General features: G+C 41.1%; 1 protein-coding gene across 4 annotated transcripts in view; it reads left to right on the top strand.

Moving 5' to 3' along the window:
* LOC126277934 (YLP motif-containing protein 1) overlaps positions 1-21,420 on the top strand; it is a 665,061-nt gene that overhangs the window by 568,529 nt on the left and 75,112 nt on the right. For all 4 annotated transcript variants that reach the window (XR_007550623.1, XR_007550624.1, XM_049977517.1 and 1 more), the window contains exons 8-9: positions 4,015-4,160; positions 20,479-20,702. Coding sequence is in view for 2 of the 4 variants with exons in the window: in XM_049977517.1 (XP_049833474.1) it covers positions 4,015-4,160; positions 20,479-20,702 (370 nt within the window). In the remaining 2 variants the exon portion in view is untranslated. The remainder of the gene's footprint in view (positions 1-4,014; positions 4,161-20,478; positions 20,703-21,420) is intronic.

Consider the following 21,420-nt stretch of genomic DNA (forward strand, 5'->3'; position numbering starts at 1 on the left):
CCATGAAACTCTTTCCCACTCCAACAAAAGCACCATACATCTTGTCTCATTATAGTCCCAGAAACACGCAGGTAGTATTCTTTGAGTTACGTTTTAGCCAGGGGAGTTATTTTTTCCATCAGTTTATCTGGTATGTCTCTGAGACACACTGGAAGATGCAGTTGAGGTGTTAACCTCAAATATTTACAGTACAATTTAAGAAACTGTAATTGTCTTTTCACCCTCACTAAATAATTACAGTTTCATGAGGTAGTCATATTAATTACAGATATGTGTTTTATAAACTAGAAGAATTTTTTTTATTATTCAAACATAGAAATTAAGCCCCAATTTATCCATTATTAGAACATAAGAAGTAAGTTTATTATTTATTTTCAAATGATTGATGAAGTGCTGATTATTAAACATAAGATCATTGTTAAAGAACAAACACTTCTGTTTTAAATCATCATAAGAAAGACGTTTTTACTATGAAACGTAGGACATACTTGATAATACTAAAATGTTTTAAAGTTTTATTACTGATGTTTTGGATGACTCGAAATTTTAACTGTAGTGAAAAAATTTGATATTCATCTTTTTTTTTATTTTTATGTTTTATAACGACCTGTGAATGAAGATGGAAATTCTAATAATCACACAACCCTAGCTTATGCTGTCATAAAACATGGAGCACTGTTGATGCTGTGCAGTAACAGATGTTTATTACACACCATTTATGGTAGTTTCTTTGGTTTCTTTACTCAGTGTAGTTGCAAATGCTTGCCACATTTTGAGGAGTGTACGTGAAATAGGTTTAGCACTGTACGAAATAAATGTGGAATTTTTCAGTTTTGAAGCAGAACTTGTAGAACATGAACATTTATCCCTGAATAAACTAAATGCTGCTTAATTTTATATTCAAAATTTGACTAATGTCAACTGTCAACCAAATCGCCATTAAATTTGAAGCCAAATGAACAATCATTTTCGAAAATTGAAAGTAATGTCTACAACAAAACAGGCACCCGAAACAAAAATTATTAGCTGCATTACATCAATACCGAAGTGAAATAAAAAATTATTAGCTGCATTATGAAAACATGCTCAAACAAAGGTCAAAGATTAGTTTTGCTGGAAGAAGTTCTTTCATCAAAACAGTTCTCAAGATGACGGCAGCAAATGCTGTGGAAAAATGTTGCAATAACTAACCAACTGGAATATCATAGTTGATCTAAGCAATAAAATAATGGGTGAAGAAAATTTGGTTGGATAAAAATCTTTTTTACTTGTGGGCAGATTAAATATTAATCCATTGTCCATAAGAACCACAAGTTGTGTCTTTGTACTTTTTGAACCTATTATCATGTTTATTTTTATTTCATTTATTTTACTTGTAATCAGTATACAGTATGGAATGTAATACAATACATGGAAGTCTATAATACACTCCTGGAAATTGAAATAAGAACACCGTGAATTCATTGTCCCAGGAAGGGGAAACTTTATTGACACATTCCTGGGGTCAGATACATCACATGATCACACTGACAGAACCACAGGCACATAGACACAGGCAACAGAGCATGCACAATGTCGGCACTAGTACAGTGTATATCCACCTTTCGCAGCAATGCAGGCTGCTATTCTCCCATGGAGACGATCGTAGAGATGCTGGATGTAGTCCTGTGGAACGGCTTGCCATGCCATTTCCACCTGGCGCCTCAGTTGGACCAGCGTTCGTGCTGGACGTGCAGACCGCGTGAGACGACGCTTCATCCAGTCCCAAACATGCTCAATGGGGGACAGATCCGGAGATCTTGCTGGCCAGGGTAGTTGACTTACACCTTCTAGAGCACGTTGGGTGGGACGGGACACATGCGGACATGCATTGTCCTGTTGGAACAGCAAGTTCCCTCGCTGGTCTAGGAATGGTAGAACGATGGGTTTGATGATGGTTTGGATGTACCGTGCTCTATTCAGTGTATCCTCGACGATCACCAGAGGTGTACGGCCAGTGTAGGAGATCGCTCCCCACACCATAATGCCAGGTGTTGGCCCTGTGTGCCTCAGTCGTATGCAGTCCTGATTGTGGCGCTCACCTGCACAGCGCCAAACACGCATACGACCATCATTGGCACCAAGGCAGAAGCGACTCTCATCGCTGAAGACAACTCGTCTCCATTCGTCCCTCCATTCACGCCTGTCGCGACACCACTGGAGGCAGGCTGCACGATGTTGGGGCATGAGCAGAAGACGGCCTAATGGTGTGCGGGACCGTAGCCCAGCTTAATGGAGATGGTTGCGAATGGTCCTCGCTAATACCCAAGGAGCAACAGTGTCCCTAATTTGCTGGGAAATGGCGGTGCGATCCCCTACGGCACTGCGTAGGATCCTACGGTCTTGGCGTGCATCCGTGCGTCGCTGCGGTCCGGTCCCAGGACGACGGGCACGTGCACCTTCCGCTGACCACTGGTGACAACATTGATGTACTGTGGAGACCTCACTCCCCACGTGTTGAGCAATTCGGCGGTACGTCCACCCGGCCTCCCGCATGCCCACTATACGCCCTCGCTCAAAGTCTGTCAACTGCACATACGGTTCACGTCCACGCTGTCGCGGCATGCTACCAGTATTAAAGACTGCGCTGGAGCTCCGTATGCCACGGCAAACTGGCTGACACTGACGGCGGCGGTGCACAAATGCTGCGCAGCTAGCGCCATTCAACGGCCAACACCGCGGTTCCTGGTGTGTCCGCTGTGCCGTGCGTGTGATCATTGCTTGTACAGCCCTCTCGCAGTGTCCGGAGCAAGTATGGTGGGTCTGACACACCGGTGTCAATGTATTCTTTTTTCCATTTCCAGGAGTGTATTTATATTTTCATCAGTGTTGCTTAAAATAATGTTACAAGTCATATTAAGCAGTAACTTTGGTGTTTGTAAGATATGTCAGTTTCAGGAATAATGCTGCCATTCTCATTCTGAGAGAGGAGACAAGATTTCCAGAATTAATTTTACAGATGGTTGACGGGAAATAGAGGCTGATAATAAATAACAAAAGCCAACATGTGCATCTATATGGCAGACACATGGATTAGATTTATGTCTTTGTAAAACAATGTGATTCACTAATAATTGTCAGCTTGATATAATTTTATGTTATTTCCTTAAATCATTATTGATACCACAGTTCTTTATTTCAAGACCATTACAGATTTTTTTGTACAAAAATACTCAAAAATATGAAAGTTATCTAGTGAAATAAAGTGTTTTTATTCAGTGCAGTAAGAGAAGTGGTGTAATACCACACTTCTGAGACTGCTTGCAAAATAACACAAGATAGAAGTACATAGAGACAACAGGACAAGGAAGTTTCTCAAAATGGAGCTAAACCACAAAACTACACATCTGTCTGCAACACCATGTCACTATATCTATTGTTGTTATTAGTACTTGCTTCCATGTAAATCACATCAGTATGTATATTCTTGTTATGAAATTGTGGGATTAATTATATTTTGAAAGTATGGTAATTAGAAATGCATTGGAAGCACAATAGAAAAATGTGATAGAGTGTTCTGAAAGAAAAACATATATGCTCCAGTTATAAAATAACTGAACAATTCAAAACAGTGAAAAAAATCTATAGAAAACAAAGAAACATTAAACATGAACTCCAATAAGTGAAATTCAAAGTGGACTGTAAGCTGTCTTTTGCTTCCTTTCTTTTCATTTATGTGAAGTATGTTTTGAGAATTTTTCTGCTTCTTATAACTTTTTATACTCTGTTAATGTCCCCACTTCCAATAGAACAAATTCTATTTTCCAGATAACTGGCATCTTATGTTATTATATATGATTATTTAAGATACTTCTATAAAGGTAAAAATTATGTTTCTTATTCTGGTGCTGTAAAATAGAGTACATATACCATTTTATAAATTCATTTACAGCATTGCCATCAAAATACGTAACATTTGTGAAAATATACTTATCTGCTGTAGCACATACATTAGTTGTTTTATTTCTTTTACAGTCCAGCAGGCCAATACAATGAAGTTCCCCATGAAGAATTTAACAAATATGGCAACAATGTGCCAGCAAACTATTACAACAATGGCCAGTATCAGATGCCATCCCTTCAGAACAACTGGCAAGGACAGCAACAGCCCAATGCCATAAGTATGTTATGAACATTTAGTAGTTTCCTATTGTAATTTCCTATTTTTGTGAGATGCTGTAACTTACCAAACGAAAGTGTTGGTATGTTGATAGAGACAATAACAAACACACACACACACACACACACACACACACACACACACACACACACACACACACAAATTTCAAGCTTTCGCAACCCAAGGTTGCTTCATCAGGAAAGAGGGAAGGAGAGTGAAAGATGAAAGGATGTGGGTTTTAAGGTAGAGGGTAAGGAGTCATTCCAGTCCCGGGAGCAGAAAGGCTTACCTTAGGGGGGACGCACGCACGCATGCACACACTCACTTCCCACTGTTGAAGAGAAATTCAAGGATGGCGACTGCATCTTTCAACACAATCAAACACCTGTTTATAATGCACGGCTTGCAGTGGAGTGGTTAGACAACAATAACATCCGTGTAATGGACTGGCCTGCACAGGATCCTGATCTGAATACTATAGAACACCTTTGGGATGTTTTGGAACACCAACTTCATGCCAGGCCTCACCGATTGACATCAGTACCTCTCCTCAGTGCAGCACTCTGTGAATAATGGGCTGCCATTCCGCAAGAAACCTTTCAGCAACTGATTGAATGTGCTGCCTGTGAGAATGAAAGCTGTTCGGCTCTGAGCACTATGGGACTTAACATCTGTGGTCATCAGTCAACGAAAGCTGTCATCAAGGCTATGGGTGGGCCCACACCATATTGAATTCCAGTATTACCGATGTAGGCCATCAGGTTTCCAGATACTTTTGATCACATAGTGTAGCTTGAATGCTGAGGATGAACATAAGCCACTTTAGAAAGTGTGGAGTAGAATACTTTTATTGTTTGGAGAATAAAATGTGAATATGTAACAATGCTTACTCTTTTAAAAAGCTATTTACTCTTTGACTTTTGAACTTGTCTGTATATGTAATATAGACACCTATATTATGGAGGTGTCAAGATGAGACAGGCGCAAATAACAAAAGTTCACCACCGAGAAAGGGTCAGGAGAAAACACAACATTGGTGCTTCTGTCGAGCCAGACACGAGACCTCAGCAGAAATGCAGTAGGTAGAGAGAGCTGCTAGACAGGGTCACGTCACCTTTGTTAATCATGAAAGAAATGCTACTGCTAATGCAATGTGTGCGAAGAGCTTTTAAAAATCAGTCCTATACTATAACAAACTTGTTAAGCAAGTGTGGCAGAGTTAGAACCACTGACACATTTGTTATAGCAAGGCCTATGTGGTCATGACTAGTGATGTGGAGTAAGCATTAGTCACTACTTTGCTCCATAAATACCCCAGCATTTTAGCTTATAAGACAGTCAGTCATAACATTCACACTCGACTTCCTGATAATAATAAAGTGAAGTCTGACACAAGTATGTTGTAGATTTCCTGCAAGTTATTGAGCAAATGACAGCTGCTAGTGGGAAGGCAGCTGCCTCACCATGGTCACCAGTCTCAGAGTTTAACACGACAGTCTGCCACTGCCACAGGTGGGCTGGCCTGGGGTTCCTATCATCCTGAGCCAGGACATCAGCATCCATGATACTTTGGTGAATGAGCTGGGGCCTACATGAATGACAGGTCAGGATCATTGTACTACATAGCTACATGACAACTGTAATTGTGGTTTGACAGATGGAGAAGAACAGCTGTGAGCTGGAAGGGACAGAGCACCTCCCAAATCAATGTGTATAGGTACAACACATGCACCACCTTCACTCAGTGCTACAGCATCATGATACAACCAGTGAGGGAGCCACTGTTGGCAGCAGCCACTATAGCAGCAGCCAGTCAGGAATGGTGTGGGCAGTGTCAGCTACTCTCGATGGACTGAAGGCCACCTACGACTGGAATCCTTGATGAGCCTCTACAGCTGATACCAAAAGTGATTCAAGACACTGATTGTAACATGTGGAAATAATTAACTAATCGTGAAGCTTCTTTCACTGCATGATACATCACCACTATCATTCCAAGGAAAACTGTCAAGAGCTACCAACCGTCATGTCCCATCACCTTCCATGAATTCACCAAGTTACAAAATACCCAGTCCAGAAAATCCATACGTGCAATATAGGAAGCAAGTTTAGAATTTAGCAACTTATCAACACTGAGGTCATTAGAGGCAGAGCCCACCTCAGTTGGACAAGGGCTGATGTGTAATTGACGAAGTTCTCTTTGCAAAAATAAATAAACAAATAAATAAATCTTTGCCTGATGTGATTTTGGAAATCCATAGAAAATTTAAATTTGCCTGGTTAGATGGCAATTTGGACCTCTTATAGCTTGCTTACTTAAGTACAGTGCTACATTACTTGGTTACATGCATATAACACTCAAGCTGGTTCATGTAATAAATATCAAAGTGCAGTATACTGTGAGCCTTGTGTTGATCTTAGTGAGGTGATGTTTCTTACTGAAACCTGACTAAAACATTTGGGTCCTTTTTACTCATAATTTCTATTAACTCCCAAGTATGAAAAGCATGTATCATGGCATTTCTTGGCCATAATGTCCACTGAGTTATTGTAACCACATGCATTAAACATCTTTATTTCTAATTATTTGCTTCAGTTTGCTGCTTTAATTATGATGAGCTGTGTGGACAGAAACACATGATGATGTCTGCACTTTACTAAGTAAATCCTAATTGTTTACCAGCTTCCATTTATTGTTCCATGTAGCAATAAAGAGCTCAGAAAAATAAAACTGATGTAGGGAAGAAAAACAACTACTCATCTTCCAGAGATGTCAGAAAGTATGAATAATATTCAGGAATGAAGCTGAAAATTTTTTTGATTTTAAAATTTGATGTATATAAATAAAAAATATCCTACATAATAATCCTGACATTAATGAGATATTTAACTCTAAATTTTTCTCTGCTGCTGAGAAGATACAAGCAAAGAAAGAATAACAAGTGACATAAATAGATTAAAAGAAATGAGGAACTGGAGAATACAACAGTAAACAAGAAGAAAAAAGGAAAAGGTGGATACTAAAAGAACTTTGTTGTATTTAGACAGTGAAAAATATGACTGGGGGAGGGATAACACACACATGAATTATGTGGAGGTGTTTTCTGTATGAAATCACCCAGGTGGCTTTGGTGGTGCAACAAATACACAAACCTCCAGTAGATTAAATGTGTTGTGAAATGGCCCAGATTTTTGACTACATGATCAACAACCAAGCACTGGAATCAGTCAGAATCGTCAAGTATTACAGAATTTTGAGATCAATTTAAGGTAGAATGACCACATAACTGTAGCCAAGATGGTGGCAGAGGAAGATTTATCGGATGGCTTCTAAGGAAGTGTAAGTAAGACATATAGAAGATCCCTTACAAACAATGCTGAGGGTTGTTTATTCATCTGGTTGTATTAATTACAGAAATAGTGAAGATTGGAAGGTGAGCTGTACTGTTCACCACAGATTTATGTCATCAGAGCAAAAGAATTGTGTATACACATCTGTGTGTATACTCAGTGAACCACCACGAGGTGCATGCCAGTGGGTATGTCCCACTGTACCAGCTATTAGGATTTCTTCCTGTTCCATTTGTGTACAGAGTGTGGGAAGAATGATTGTTGCTCTATGTGAGCAGTAATTATTGTCATCTTATCGTCATGATCCCTATATGAGTGGCACACGGGAAGCTGTTGTATATTCCTAGAGTAATCATTTAAAAGCATTTCATGAACCTTTGTTAACAGACCGTCTCAGTATGTTTTACATCTATCTTCAGAAGTCTTAGAGTTCAGCTCCTTCAGTATCTCTGTGGCTCACTCCCATGGATTAAACAAACCTGTGGCCATTCATGATGCCCTTCTCTGTATACGTTCAATATCCCCTGTTCATCCTATTTGGTATGGGTCCTACGCAAATGAGCAATATTCTAGAACTGGTCACATCGTGATTTATAAGCAATCTACTTTGTAGATTGATAGGACTTCCCCAGTATTCTACCACCTGTTTTACCCACAACTGAACCTATGTGATCATTCCATTTCACAATCCTACAAAGTATTTGTAGGAGTTGGTTGATTCCATCGGTGACTCATTGATATTGTAGGATGCTATTTTTTTCAGTTTGTGAAGTGTAAAATTATTCATGTCTGAACATTTACAAGAAGTTGCCAGTCTCTGCACCTTGAAATATCATCAAGATCTGACTGAATATTTATGCAGCTTCTTTCAGATTGTGCTTCATTACAGATAACTACATTATCCGCAAAATGTATAATTTTACTCTTAAAATTGTCTACAAGGTCATTAATATACAATAAGAACTGTAAGGTTCCCAACACACTTCCCTGACACACTCCTGAAGTTATTTCTACATCTGAAGATGACTCTCCATCCAAGATAACATTTCACTTGATACCCCATATGATCATACTTTGACAATAATTGTAGTTACAGTACTGAGTGAAATGCATTCTGGAAATCAAGAAATACTGCATCTACCTGGATGCCTTGATCTAAAGCTTTCAGTATGTTATGTGAGAAAATTGCGAGCTGGGTTTCACATGATGAGTGTTTTCAAAATCCATGCCGGTTGGCATTGAGAACATAATTCTCTTCAAGATACATCATTATGTTTGATCTGAGAGTATGTTCTAAGATTCTACAGCAGATCAATGTCAAGGGTATTGGACAGTAGTCTTGTGGATCACTTCTATTGTCTTTCTTGTAGATGAGTGTGGACCGGTGCCTTTTTCCAAGAAGCGGGCATGGTTTTTTGTTTGAGGGCTTTATGACAGATTATAGTTAGAAGAGGGACTAACTCAGCTGCAAATTCTATTCAGAATCTGACAGGGATTCCATTGGGCCCTGGACATTTGTTCAATTTTATTGATTTAAGCTGTTTCTCAATACCATTGACACTAATACTTATTTCATTCACCTTTTCAATGGTACAAGGATTAAATAGGGGCAATTCTCCAGGGTTTTTCTTTGTAAAGGAACATTTGAAAATGGAGTTAAGCATGTCAGCTTTTGCTCTGCTACCCTCAATTTCAGCTCCTGTTTCATTAGTTAGGAGCTGGACACTAACTATGGTGCCACTAACAGCCTTTACATATGACCAGAATTGCTTTGAGTCCTGTAAAAGATGATGTCACAATATTCTGCTACAGTAGTCACTGAAAGCTTCATGCATTGCCCTCCTGACAGCCAAATGTGTTTCTTTCAGCAACCCTCTATCAATAGCCCTACTCTTTATTTTACACCTATTATGCAGTAATCTCTGTTTCTTTATAAGTTTCTTTACAGCGACTGTATACCACAGAGGTTTCCTCACTTTATCAACTATTCTACTGAGCACATATCTATCCAGTGAACGGTCAACTATTGGTTTAAACTTAATCCAGAGTTCCTTTCAAGCTTCTGCCCTGTGCTGAAAGTTTCAAGTTCATCACTGAGATATGACACTATCGATTTTTGATCTATTTTACTATGCATATATACCTTTCTGCTTCGTTTATCTGTCCTTTGTACTTCGGTAATCATTGTTGCCAAAACCCTATCATACTTCCTGATACCAGTTTCAATGTGGACATCCTCAAAGAGTCAGGTATTTGTTGCCATTGGATCCATTATATTTCCAGCATGAGTGGGGTTCTTAACTATCTGTTGTAGGTAGTTTTCAGAGAAGGATGTTTTATCATGCCCACCACTAACAAAACTATGATTTCCCCAGTTAATTGATTGGATGATTTAAGTCTCCACCAATGTTTGCAGTATGATTGGGGAACTTACATGCAAGTGAACTGAGGTTTTCTCTGAAGTTTTTGATTACATCAGGAGATGAGTCTGGTGGGCTGTAGAAGGATACAGTTATCATTTTATGCCCACCCCTTATACTGAGTCTGGCCCAAACCTCACATGCAGCTTCAATTTCGACCTCAGTGGTTCTGAGTTTCTAGTCAGCTGTGACAAATACCCAACCTCCATTTCCAATTTGCCTATTCTTTTGATAAACACTTAAATTTTCCCCCAAAATCTCACTGCTGTCTACTTCAGATTTCAACCAGATTTCTGTACCTATTATTATGTGAGATTCACTGCTTTTCATGAGGGCTTCAAACTCTGGTACTTTGTTGTGAATGCTTCAGCAGTTTACCATTAGGATTTTCATACTCTCACTGTGGGAGGCATCTCTTTTGATCTTACACTTGTACTTCTGGGTTTCCTACAGCTATCATCACCTGGATTGGATGGAGAGTCACATAATTTAAAAAAAAAAACCTTGTGTGCATCTCACACGTAGTCAGATACCTTAGTAGCAGCCTCTGAGGGCACACCTGACCTATTTAGGGGAACCCTACAGTTCTCAACCTTATGGTGCAAGTCCAGGAATTCATAGCCTAGCTTGTCACAGAACCTTCAAAGTCTCTGGTTTAGTCCTTCCACTCAACTCAGAACCAAGGAGCCACAATCAGTTCTGGGGACAATGCTGTGAATTGTGAACTTTGAGAAGTTCCACACACAAGACTGATCTTCTCAATCTTCTATGCCAGTTGCTGGAATGACCCAAGAATGATCTCTGATTCCAGATGACAGGCATCATTTGTTCCAATGTGTGCCAAAATCTGCAGTCAGTTGCACTCTTTTTCCTCAGTGGCTACCACAGTAAACTCCTAAACATGCTGAATGAGCCCCTCAGGCACAAACAATTAGTGCACCTGTGTCCTTCCCTGTCCCTTGCTGCCATTTCCAAGGGGAACTGTCATTCACCATACATTTGAATTGGTGACAATTAATAGTTCCCTACCGTTTTGCATTAGCTGCCTCCTGACACCAGTCAAAATCTGTTTCCCCAAACAGGTGAAGTGAGTACCATTGGCTCATTTTCAGTTGCAGTGAAAGACAGCACCTCAGACTTGTTGGTTGCAGATGCCCATCACATCCCAATACTCCATGTGCTCCACCTCCCATCTGTGTCAACTGCGGAGAGTACCATTCACCTTGCTTGCCAGACTGCAGGTTTCTCAAGAAAGGAAGGAAAATCATGGAGTAGAAGACCTTGGACTGTCTGACCTAAACTGAGGCTAAGATTAAATTTGAACGCCTGCAACCTGTGTGTATGACATCATCTTACGCTGCTGCTACAACACTTCTGGCACTATCAGCTCTGCCAACCCAAGTCACTTCTTAGACCCAGAAGACTACATATGCCCCCTTGATGGTGGGGGCATTTCCCTCCCTGTTGCTCCTGCACCACATACTTTGAGAGCAACCCCCCCCCCCCCCCCCCCCCTCCACCCAACCATCGGGGATGTCTGTCCCCACTTCTAAACCAGAGAAGCATAAGTTTTCCTCAGCTACTCTCACTAGGAACTGGTCCCTTGGGTCACTCCTTTCCCAGGTTTTTGCTAGTGGGAAAGATGACACCCGCCATTGGCTGAAGAACCCAAAAGCAGCTCATCATAGGGCTTCACACTCATCCTCAGTCCCAGAGACTGAGCCAGTGAAGTCCTCCCAGCCAGATAAATCCAAGGAGCAGTGAGATGAACAAAAAAAAAAAGAAAACCCCAAAGACCAAGTAAATTGTGGTGGCACCCACACCACCGCTACCTACAAGCTCTGCATCTGAGGATGGGGTGGAGATTTTGGCATCCGTTGAGGACCTAGATCTCGCCAGACCCACAGACAGAATGGATATATACTGCTCAGGCAATAAGTCAGTGGCAGCAGGTGACTCTGAGGTGTCAACTGCCTCATTGAATATTCCATGCCTTGCCAGTCTCACAATATCATCCTCCAGTGGAATTGCAGCAGTTTTTTCCATTGCCCGGCTGAGCTAAGGGAACTGTTAAGCTTTACACCTGCTTTCTGCATTGCCCTCCAGGAAACCTGGTTCCCGGTAATGCGGACCCCTGCCCTCCATGGCTGTAAGTGATATTACAGGATCCGTAGTGACTATAATCGGGTGTTGGGTGGAGTTTGCGTTTATGTCCTAAAGTCGGTCTGTAGTGAATATGTGCCCCTTCAAACCCCTTGAAGCCATGGCTGTCAGAATCAGGGTGACGCAGGAAATGACTGTCTGCATTATATATCTTCCTTCAGATCGTGCAGTACTCCTGAATGTATTAGCTACACTTATTGATCAACTCCCTAAACCTTTCCTACTTATGGGAGATTTTAATGCCCATAACCCCTGGTGGGGTGGTGCCATGCTTACTGGCCAAGGCAGAGATGTTGAAACTTTACTATTGCAATTCTACCTCTGCATCTTAAAGGGGCCCCACACATTTCAGTGAGGCTCATAGTAGTTACTCAGCCATTGATTTATCAATTTGCAGCACAGGACTTCTCCCATCTATCCACTGGAGAGCACATGGCGACCTGTGTGGTAGTGACGACTTCCCAATCTTCCTGTCACTGCCCCAGCGTCAGGCCCATGGACGCCTGCCCAGATGGGCTTTAAACAAGGTGGGTTGGGAAACTTTCACCTCTGATGTCACCGTTGAATCTCCCCCACATGGCAACATTGATGTGGTGGTTGAGTAGGTGACTACAACAATTGTTTTTGTGGCAGAAAACACGATCTCTCACTCTTTAGGGTGCCCGAGGTGTTAGGCAGTCTCCTGGTGGTCACCGGAAGTCGCTGAAGCAATTAAGGAGTGTTGGCAAGCTCTACAGTGGCATAAGCGGCACCCTTCACTGGAGCACCTCATAGCCTTTAAATGGCTCTGTGCCTGTGTTTGTACCTTATCAGACGACTGAGGCAGGAATGTTGGGAGAGATATGTCTCAACCATTGGGTGCCATACATCACCTTCCCAAGTCTGGGCAAAGATCAAATGTCTTTTTGGGTACCAGACCCCAACAGGTGTCCCCAGTGTTACCATAAGTGGTGTATTATCTACCGACGCAAACGCTATTTGCCAAGCACTTTGCTCGAGCCTCTGCATCGAAGAATTACCCCCCCCCCAGCATTTCGTACACTCAAACGGTGGCTGGAAGGGAATGTCCTCTCATTCACTACATGCTGTAGTGAATTCTATAACGCCTCATTTACAGAGTGAGAGCTCCTCAGTGCCCTTGCACATTGCCCTGGCACAGCTCCTGGGCCTGATCAGATCCACATCCAGGTGATTAAATATCTCTCATCTGACTACAAGCAACATATCCTCAACATCTTCAACTGGATCTGGTGCAATGGCATCTTTCCATCACAATGGCGGGAGAGCATCATCATTCTGCTGCTCAAACTTGGTAAAAACCCAGTTGATGTGGGTAGCCATCAGCCCATCAGCCTCACCAAAGTTCTTTGTAAGCTGCTGGAATGTATGGTATGTCAGCAGTTGTGTTGACCTGGTGACATCATATCCTTGCCACATTGTAAGAGCAGGGTTTCCGGGTCCCAATCCCAATTTTTATCCAAAACTTCCTCTTGCTCTGTACTTTCTGTTTCCAAGTTGGAGCCTCCCATAGTTCCGTCCATATCCAGGAGAATGGAGTCCTGCAGGGCTCTGTATTAAGGGTCTATTTTCAGTGGCCATTAATGGTCTAGCAGCAGCTGTCAGGCCCTCCGTCTCACCTTCTCTGTATGCAGACAACTTCTGCATTTAATACTACTGCTCCAGTACTGGTGTTGCTGAGCAGCACATACAGGGAGCCATCCACAAGGTGCAGTCATGGGCTCCAGCCCACAGCTTCCAGTTTTCAACTGCAAAGTTGCGTGTCATGCACTTCTGTCGGCATTGTGCCATTCATCCAGAACCAGCACTTCATCTTAATGATGATTCACTCACTGTAGTGGAGACATATCAATTCTTAGGACTGGTTTTTGATGCTCAATTGACTTGGGTCCCTAACCTTCGTCAGCTTAAGCAGAAGTGTTGGCACCACCTGAATGCGCTCTGTTGCCTGAGCAACACCAATTGAGGTGCAGATCAACAGAGCCCTTGTTCAATCCCGAATTGACTATGGGAGTGTGGTATATGGTTTGGCAGCACATTCAGCATTGCATTTACTCAACCCTGTGGGCCACTGCGGGGTTTGACTAGTGACAGGAGCTTTTAGGACGAGTCAGGTGACCAGCATACTGGTGGAAGCTGGTGTCCCTCCATTGCAGATCAGACATACACAACTGCTTGCCAGTTATGCAGCACACATTCATAGTTCTCCTGAGCATCTGAATTACCATCTCCTTTTCCTGCCCATGGTAGTCCATCTCCTGCATCAGTGGCCCAGGTCGTGGCTAATGATTGTGGTTCATGTGTGGGCCCTTCTCTCTGAACTGGAGTCCTTCCCTTTACCACCTCTACTTGCTGTCCATTCACGTATGCCTCCATGGTGTACGCCTTGGCTGCAGCTCCATCTGGACATTTCATGTGGCCCTAACGACTTCATTAACCCTGTGGCTCTCCGCTGTCACTTTCTCTCGATTCTTCATCTACATCTACATCTACATCACTACTCTGCAATTCACATTTAAGTGCTTGGCAGAGGGTTCATCGAACCACAATCATACTATCTCTCTACCATTCCACTCCTGAACAGCACACGGGAAAAACGAACACCTAAACCTTTCTGTTTGAGCTCTGATTTCTCTTGTTTTATTTTGGTGATCATTCCTACCTATGTAGGTTGGGCCCAACAAAATATTTTTGCATTTGGAAGAGAAAGTTGGTGACTGAAATTTCGTAAATAGATCTCACCTCACCAAAACATGTCTTTGCTTTAATGACTTCCATCCCAATTCGCGTATCATATCTGCCACACTCTCTCCACTATTAAGTGATAATACAAAACGAGTTGCCCCTTTTTGCATCCTTTCGATGTCCTCTGTCAATCCCACCTGGTAAGGATCCCACACCACGCAGCAATATTCTAACAGAGGATGAACGAATGTAGTGTAAGCTGTCTCTTTACTGAACTTGTTGCATCTTCTAAGTGTCCTGCCAATGAAACACAACCTTTGGCTCACCTTCCCAACAATGTTATCTATGTGGTCTTTCCAACTGAAGTTGTTCAAAATTTGTACACTCAGGTATTTAGTTGAATTGACAGCCTTGAGAATTGTACTATTTATCGAGTAATTGAATTCCAACGGATTTTTTTTGGAACTCGTGTGGATCACCTCACACTTTTCATTATTTAGCGTCAACTGCCACCTGCCACACCATACAGCAATCTTTTCTAAATCGCTTTGCAACTGATACTGGTCTTCGGATGACCTTACTAGATCGTAAATTACAGCATCATCTGTGAACAATCTAAGAGAACTGCTCAGATTGTCACCCAGGTCATTTATATAGACCAGGATCAGCAGAGGTCCCAGGACGCTTCCCTGGGGAACACCTGATATCACTTCAGTTTTACTCGATGATTTTCCATCTATTACTATGAATTGTGACCTTCCTGACAGGAAATCATGAATCCAGTCGCACAACTGAGATGATACCCCATAGGCCCACAGCTTGATTAGAAGTCACTTGTGAGGAACGCTGTCAAAACTTTCCAGAAATCTAGAAATACGGAATCAACTTGAGATCCCCTGTTGATAGCGGCCATTACTTCGTGCGAATAAACAGCTAGCTGCGTTGCACAAGAATGATGTTTTCTGAAACCATGCTGATTACGTATCAATAGATCGTTCCCTTCGAGGTGATTCATAATGTTTGAATACAGTATATGCTCCAAAACCCTACTGCAAACCGACGTCAATGATATTGGTCTGTAGTTCGATGGATTACTCCTACTACCCTTCTTAAACACTGGTGCGACCTGCGTAATTTTCCAATCTGTAGGTACAGATCTATCGGTGAGCAAACGGTTGTATATGAATTCTAAGTAGGGAGCTATTGTATCAGTGTAATATGAAAGGAACCTAATCGGTATACAATCTGGACCTGAAGACTTGCCTGTATCAAGCGATTTGAGTTGCTTCGCAACCCCTAAGGTATCTACTTCTAAGAAACTCATGCTAGCAGCTGTTTGTGTTTCAAAGCCCGGAATATTCCATTCATCTTCCTTGGTGTAGGAATTTCGGAAAACTGCATCCAATAACTCCGCTTTAGTGGCACAGTCATCGATAACAGTACCATCAGCACTGCGCAGCGAAGGTATTGACTGCGTCTTGCCGCTTGTGTACTTTACATGCGACCAGAATTTCTTCGGATTTTCTACCAAATTTCGAGACAATGTTTCATTGTGGAACCTATTAAAGGCATCTTGCATTGAAGTCCGTGCCAAATTTTAGCCAATCTTCGGGATTTCGCGTTCTTCTGAATTTCTTCGTTGCCCTTGCAACAGTGTTCGGACCTGTTTTGTGCACCATGGGGGATCAGTTCCATCTCTTACCAATTTATGAGGTATGAATCTCTCAATTGCTGTTGCTACTATATCTTTGAATTTGAGCCACATCTTGTCTACATTTGCATAGTCAGTTCGGAAGGAATGGAGATTGTCTCTTAGGAAGGCTTCTAGAGACACTTTATCCGCTTTTTTAAATAAAATTATTTTGCGTTTGTTTCTGGTGGATTTGGAAGAAACGGTATTGAGCCTAGCTACAATGACCTTGTGATCACTAACCCCTGTATCAGTCATGATGCTCTCTATCAGCTCTGGATTGTTTGTGGCTAAGAGGTCAAGTGTGTTTTCGCATCCATTTACAATTCGCATGGGTTCGTGGACTAACAGCTTGAAATACTTTTCAGAGAAAGCATTTAGGACAATCTCGGAAGTTGTTTCCTGCCTACCACTGGTTTTGAACAAGTATTTTTGCCAACATGTCAAGGGAATGTTCTTGATGTGTTCTGGGACAGTGAATTGGTTTACACCCATGGCTTGATGGCTGATGGTCATGTTGTCTTTGCCTACATGCCCGGTGGCCATATTGAACAGTATTTCTTTCCTGATGGCTGCATTGTATTCATTGCAGAGCTGGTGGCCATTTCTCATGCCTTTTGGTATCTCCTTTCATGCCCTGGGGAGTCTTGTCTTTTATGTACTGTCTCCTTGAGCAGCCTGAAAACTATCGCCCAGTGCTACCCTTGCCATCCTTTGGTAGCATCCATCCAGGAGTCTATCAGTGCCCCGGAATGGTCCAGTCATTCAATGGTGTTCGTCTAGATCCTTGGTCACGTCAGAATCCCAGGAAATGAGCATGCTGACAGGCTGGCCAAACAGGCTACACAGAAACTACTTCTGAAGATGGACATCCCTGCCACAGACCTGTGTTTGTTATTACGCAGCACAGTTTTCAGCTTTGAGAGACAGAATGGCAAAATCTCAGTATGCACAACAAATGGCGAGCCATTAAGGGGACCACGAATATGTGGAAGTCCTTGATGAGGGCATCTCACAGGGATTTCTCCGCAGGCTCGGCATTGGCCATCCATGGGCGATCCATGGCAACCTCCTGCACCAAGGAGACCCACCTCAGTGTCGGTGTGGCACCCAGTTGACAGTGGCCCATATTCTTCTGCTATGCCCTTACTTGGCTGCCTTTCAACTTCATCTTCGGTTGCTGGACTCGTTATCATTGATTTTAGCAGACAACGCCTCTTTGGCTGATTTAGTTTTACGTTTCATCCATGAGGGTGGGTTTTATCATTTGATCTGAGTTTTAGCTCCTGTCCTTTGTCCCTCTGTGTCCTCCACCCTAGTGCTTTTAGGTTGAAGGTTTTAATGTGTGGCAGGGTGTTGTTCTCTAGTCCTTTTTCATTCATTTTAGTGTTTGTTGCCTTTCCTTCATTCTTGTGGTCTTTCCTTTCTTTCTGTTTTGTGTTATATGTCTTGCCTATTTTATTCTCACACTTGTGGCATTGTTGTTTTAGGAACAAGGGACTGATAACCTCATAGTTTGGTCCCTTCCTCCCTCTTTTAAACCAACCAACCAACCTATCTCCAGTATAAGTGTAACAGGTACACAACACTGATTCGCGGCAGCTGCCAATTGTTTGACTGTAGTCAGGGTGATTTCCAACTGCTGACAGACATCAACCAACTCATCCCTTGCTTTAGAACAGGTGTTCTGGCTGGTGCAATATATTACAAGACAGTGAACAAATATCTTTAAATTAAGCCCACTCATTATTTTTTAAATGTTGACCTAAAAAATTGCTAATTCCCTATAAGAAATGAAGCAGATACACAAAAATGAGATTTATATTATGACAAAATAAATAAATAAATAAATAAAAATAAAAAATGGTAAAAATTAGTAGTTTCCAAAAAGTTTTTGAAGTTAATTATAGTTGTTAGCAAACTTGAAAACAAAGTTATTTTATGATAAATGTAGATGATATATAGGGCTACTCCTCTTTAAGGGAAAACCAGACGTCACACAATATGTTTGTTAGAAAATCTGCTATAGTAACCAAATCACAAATGTCGATTTGCTACAAATTTCTTGTAGATTATGCAAAGAACAATGGTAGATTCCAAAAATTCTCAAATGTACATTTATTTGTGTTGATATATGATGGAATTCATGAGTGATCTATTCTTTAGCTGAACTATAATCTGCAAACGCTGATTTTGCAACAAAATAAATTATGTACCCAAAACACTCATACCAGTAACTTATGAAGATACAGTTCTGTAAGCATCCAAAAATTGTCAAACTAACCTGTTTCTCACAGAATTGTGCAATGAAATAAGAGAATGATTGTTTTGAACAGAGAGAGGCCTATTGTTCTGATTTTTTTTAAAAGAGGAACATTTAGTTTAGATCTACAATTGGTGATAATATCATGGCACTCATGAATGTTTGAATTTAACAGTATATCACAATACAAATGGGTACTGATACAATCAATGAAAGATTATGCAGAAGCATTGCGAACGATAAACTGTGCAAATGTAGAACTTTAAATCAGCGCACGATCTCATACACATGGCCTTCTAAATCTGGCTGTTATAAATAAATAAATAAATGTGCATATTGCATGGAGTTTTCACTTACTTAAATCTGTGCACACATTAACACTGGCTTGCCAAAGAAGACCAATACAGCATAAGTTTATCTTGATCAAAACTGCTAAAATATGCAGCACCAACAAAGCACGTCTTCTGCCTCTTGCAGCTAACACTGTAGTTGACATATTCATGCACTCGGCATATTCCAGTGAGACATGCTACAACATCACAAAAAATCTTACTTCGAAGTACTAAGAACCCATTATTCCAGTAAGAGCCAAGAAATCTGTTACTTCCTCCAACATACATCTTACTTAATGACAACCATGGTATAGTGACAGAAATTTGGATGCATGCAGGAGGATATTGAGTCATTGTTTTCTTCTTCAAGATCTTGCCAATGGTTTGATAGCAGAATTTCTTTCTTACTATAAGAGTACATTAGAACTCTGTAAGTAGGAACTATTTTTCAACACTTCTAAAATTGCTTTAGTCCATCCTGTGATAATATTTGTGCTGTTGACTCTTCTCTTTCTCTCTCTCTCTCTCTCTCTCTCTCTCTCTCTCTCTCTCTCTCTCTCTCTCTCTCTCTCTCTCTCTCTCTCTCTCCCCCCCCCCTCTCCTCCCCCCCTCCCCCCTTATTGATCCTCTTGCAATGCCTGATTTTCTCCGTTCTTATTTCTTGTTATCTTTGTTTATTGTATTTCTAACTGAAAAAAATCGACTTTGATTGGTCTTCTTTTGCAGTTCTTTCTTGAATCAGAAAACCATGCAATTAAAGATTTCTTACGATTATATCAAACTTGATATTTCAAATATATTTGGTGTTTTGCTTTCAGGTGCAAAAACTATTAAATAACAAGCATACAGACTATGTCCATGAGAGAAATATGATTCTTTTAAAAGCTGTCAACACAAATGGAATGTTTCCAATTGTGATTTATAGTTACAATATATAACAATATATACTAATCTTACGTTTCCGTAAGGCTGAGTAGTAATTCATAGTATGCAACCTGCCTGGCCTTCTTATTTTCAGTTAATATTTCTGCTTCTTTGTTGTTTTCAAGTATATCATTACTATTGTTGTTATTGTTGCTATATTAATCTTCGAGTAATGGCCACTTTTTCTTACTGGTTTTGCATGTACACATTAATATAGGTATCAGCATTAACTAAGCACACTAACTGTGTCAGTTATTATATGTTTGTCATCTTTAATCCTGTTGAGAGGAATTTCCAGGAGTTCCTGAAATGTTTTTGTTACATGTGTGTATCAGATTTCTGTATATTGACTGATAAATGTGTATTCACAAAACAGGATATTGGTTATCAACATTGTTCTGACAAGTTAAAAATAGAACTGAAATACAAAATGAAAATAAATGTTCTAATGTAAATTAATTTTTCCATTTCAGATCCAAACATGGTGCACACTCCAGATGAAGTACCTCCTGTAGGACAGTCTAGGATGTCTGCTGAAGGCCCACAAAGTTATGGAACTGGGCCTGTGCCTCCAGATTATTTTTATGAGGAAAGTCAGGAGGGGTCAGCTGTACATGGGACTGCAAGAGGACAACACACTCATTCTGCACAACAAGGAGAGAGAGAGAGCATTGTTGACAGTGCATCTCTGATGCAGGTAAAATTCAACATAGTTGGTATCATAATACACATCTATTATGTTAAAAGTTTTGTTTTTAGAACAGTTTTATATAATAAATTCACTGACATTTAAATACCTCTGTCTTACCAAACATGGATTGTTTTTGAGTTCTTTGCTGCGATGGAAATATTATCATCATTTGTAAACATTATTATGTAGTCTCCCCCCATGAACCATGGACCTTGCCGTTGGTGGGGAGGCTTGTGTGCCTTAGCGATACAGATAGCCGTACCGTAGGTACAACCACAATGGAGGGGTATCTATTGAGAGGCCAAACAAATGTGTGGTTCCTGAAGAGGGGCAGCAGCATTTTCAGTAGTTGCAAGGGCAACAGTCTGGATGATTGACTGATCTGGCCTTGTAACAATTACCAAAACGGCCTTGCTGTGCTGGTACTGCGAACGGCTGAAAGCAAGGGGAAACTACGGTTGTAATTTTTCCCGAGGGCATCCAGCTTTACTGTATGATTAAATATTGATGACGTCCTCTTGGGTAAAATATTCCAGAGGTAAAATAGTCCCCCATTCGGATCTCCAGGTGGGGACTACTCAAGAGGATGTCGTTATCAGGAGAAAGAAAACTGGCATTCTACAAATCGGAGCGTGGAATGTCAGATTCCTTAATCGGGCAGGTGGGTTAGAAAATTTAAAAAGGGAAATGGATAGGTTAAAGTTAGATATAGTGGGAATCAGTG

The sequence above is a fragment of the Schistocerca gregaria genome, chromosome 6 (assembly GCF_023897955.1).
Source record: "Schistocerca gregaria isolate iqSchGreg1 chromosome 6, iqSchGreg1.2, whole genome shotgun sequence".
In the NCBI taxonomy this organism is placed as follows: Eukaryota; Metazoa; Arthropoda; class Insecta; order Orthoptera; family Acrididae; genus Schistocerca; species Schistocerca gregaria.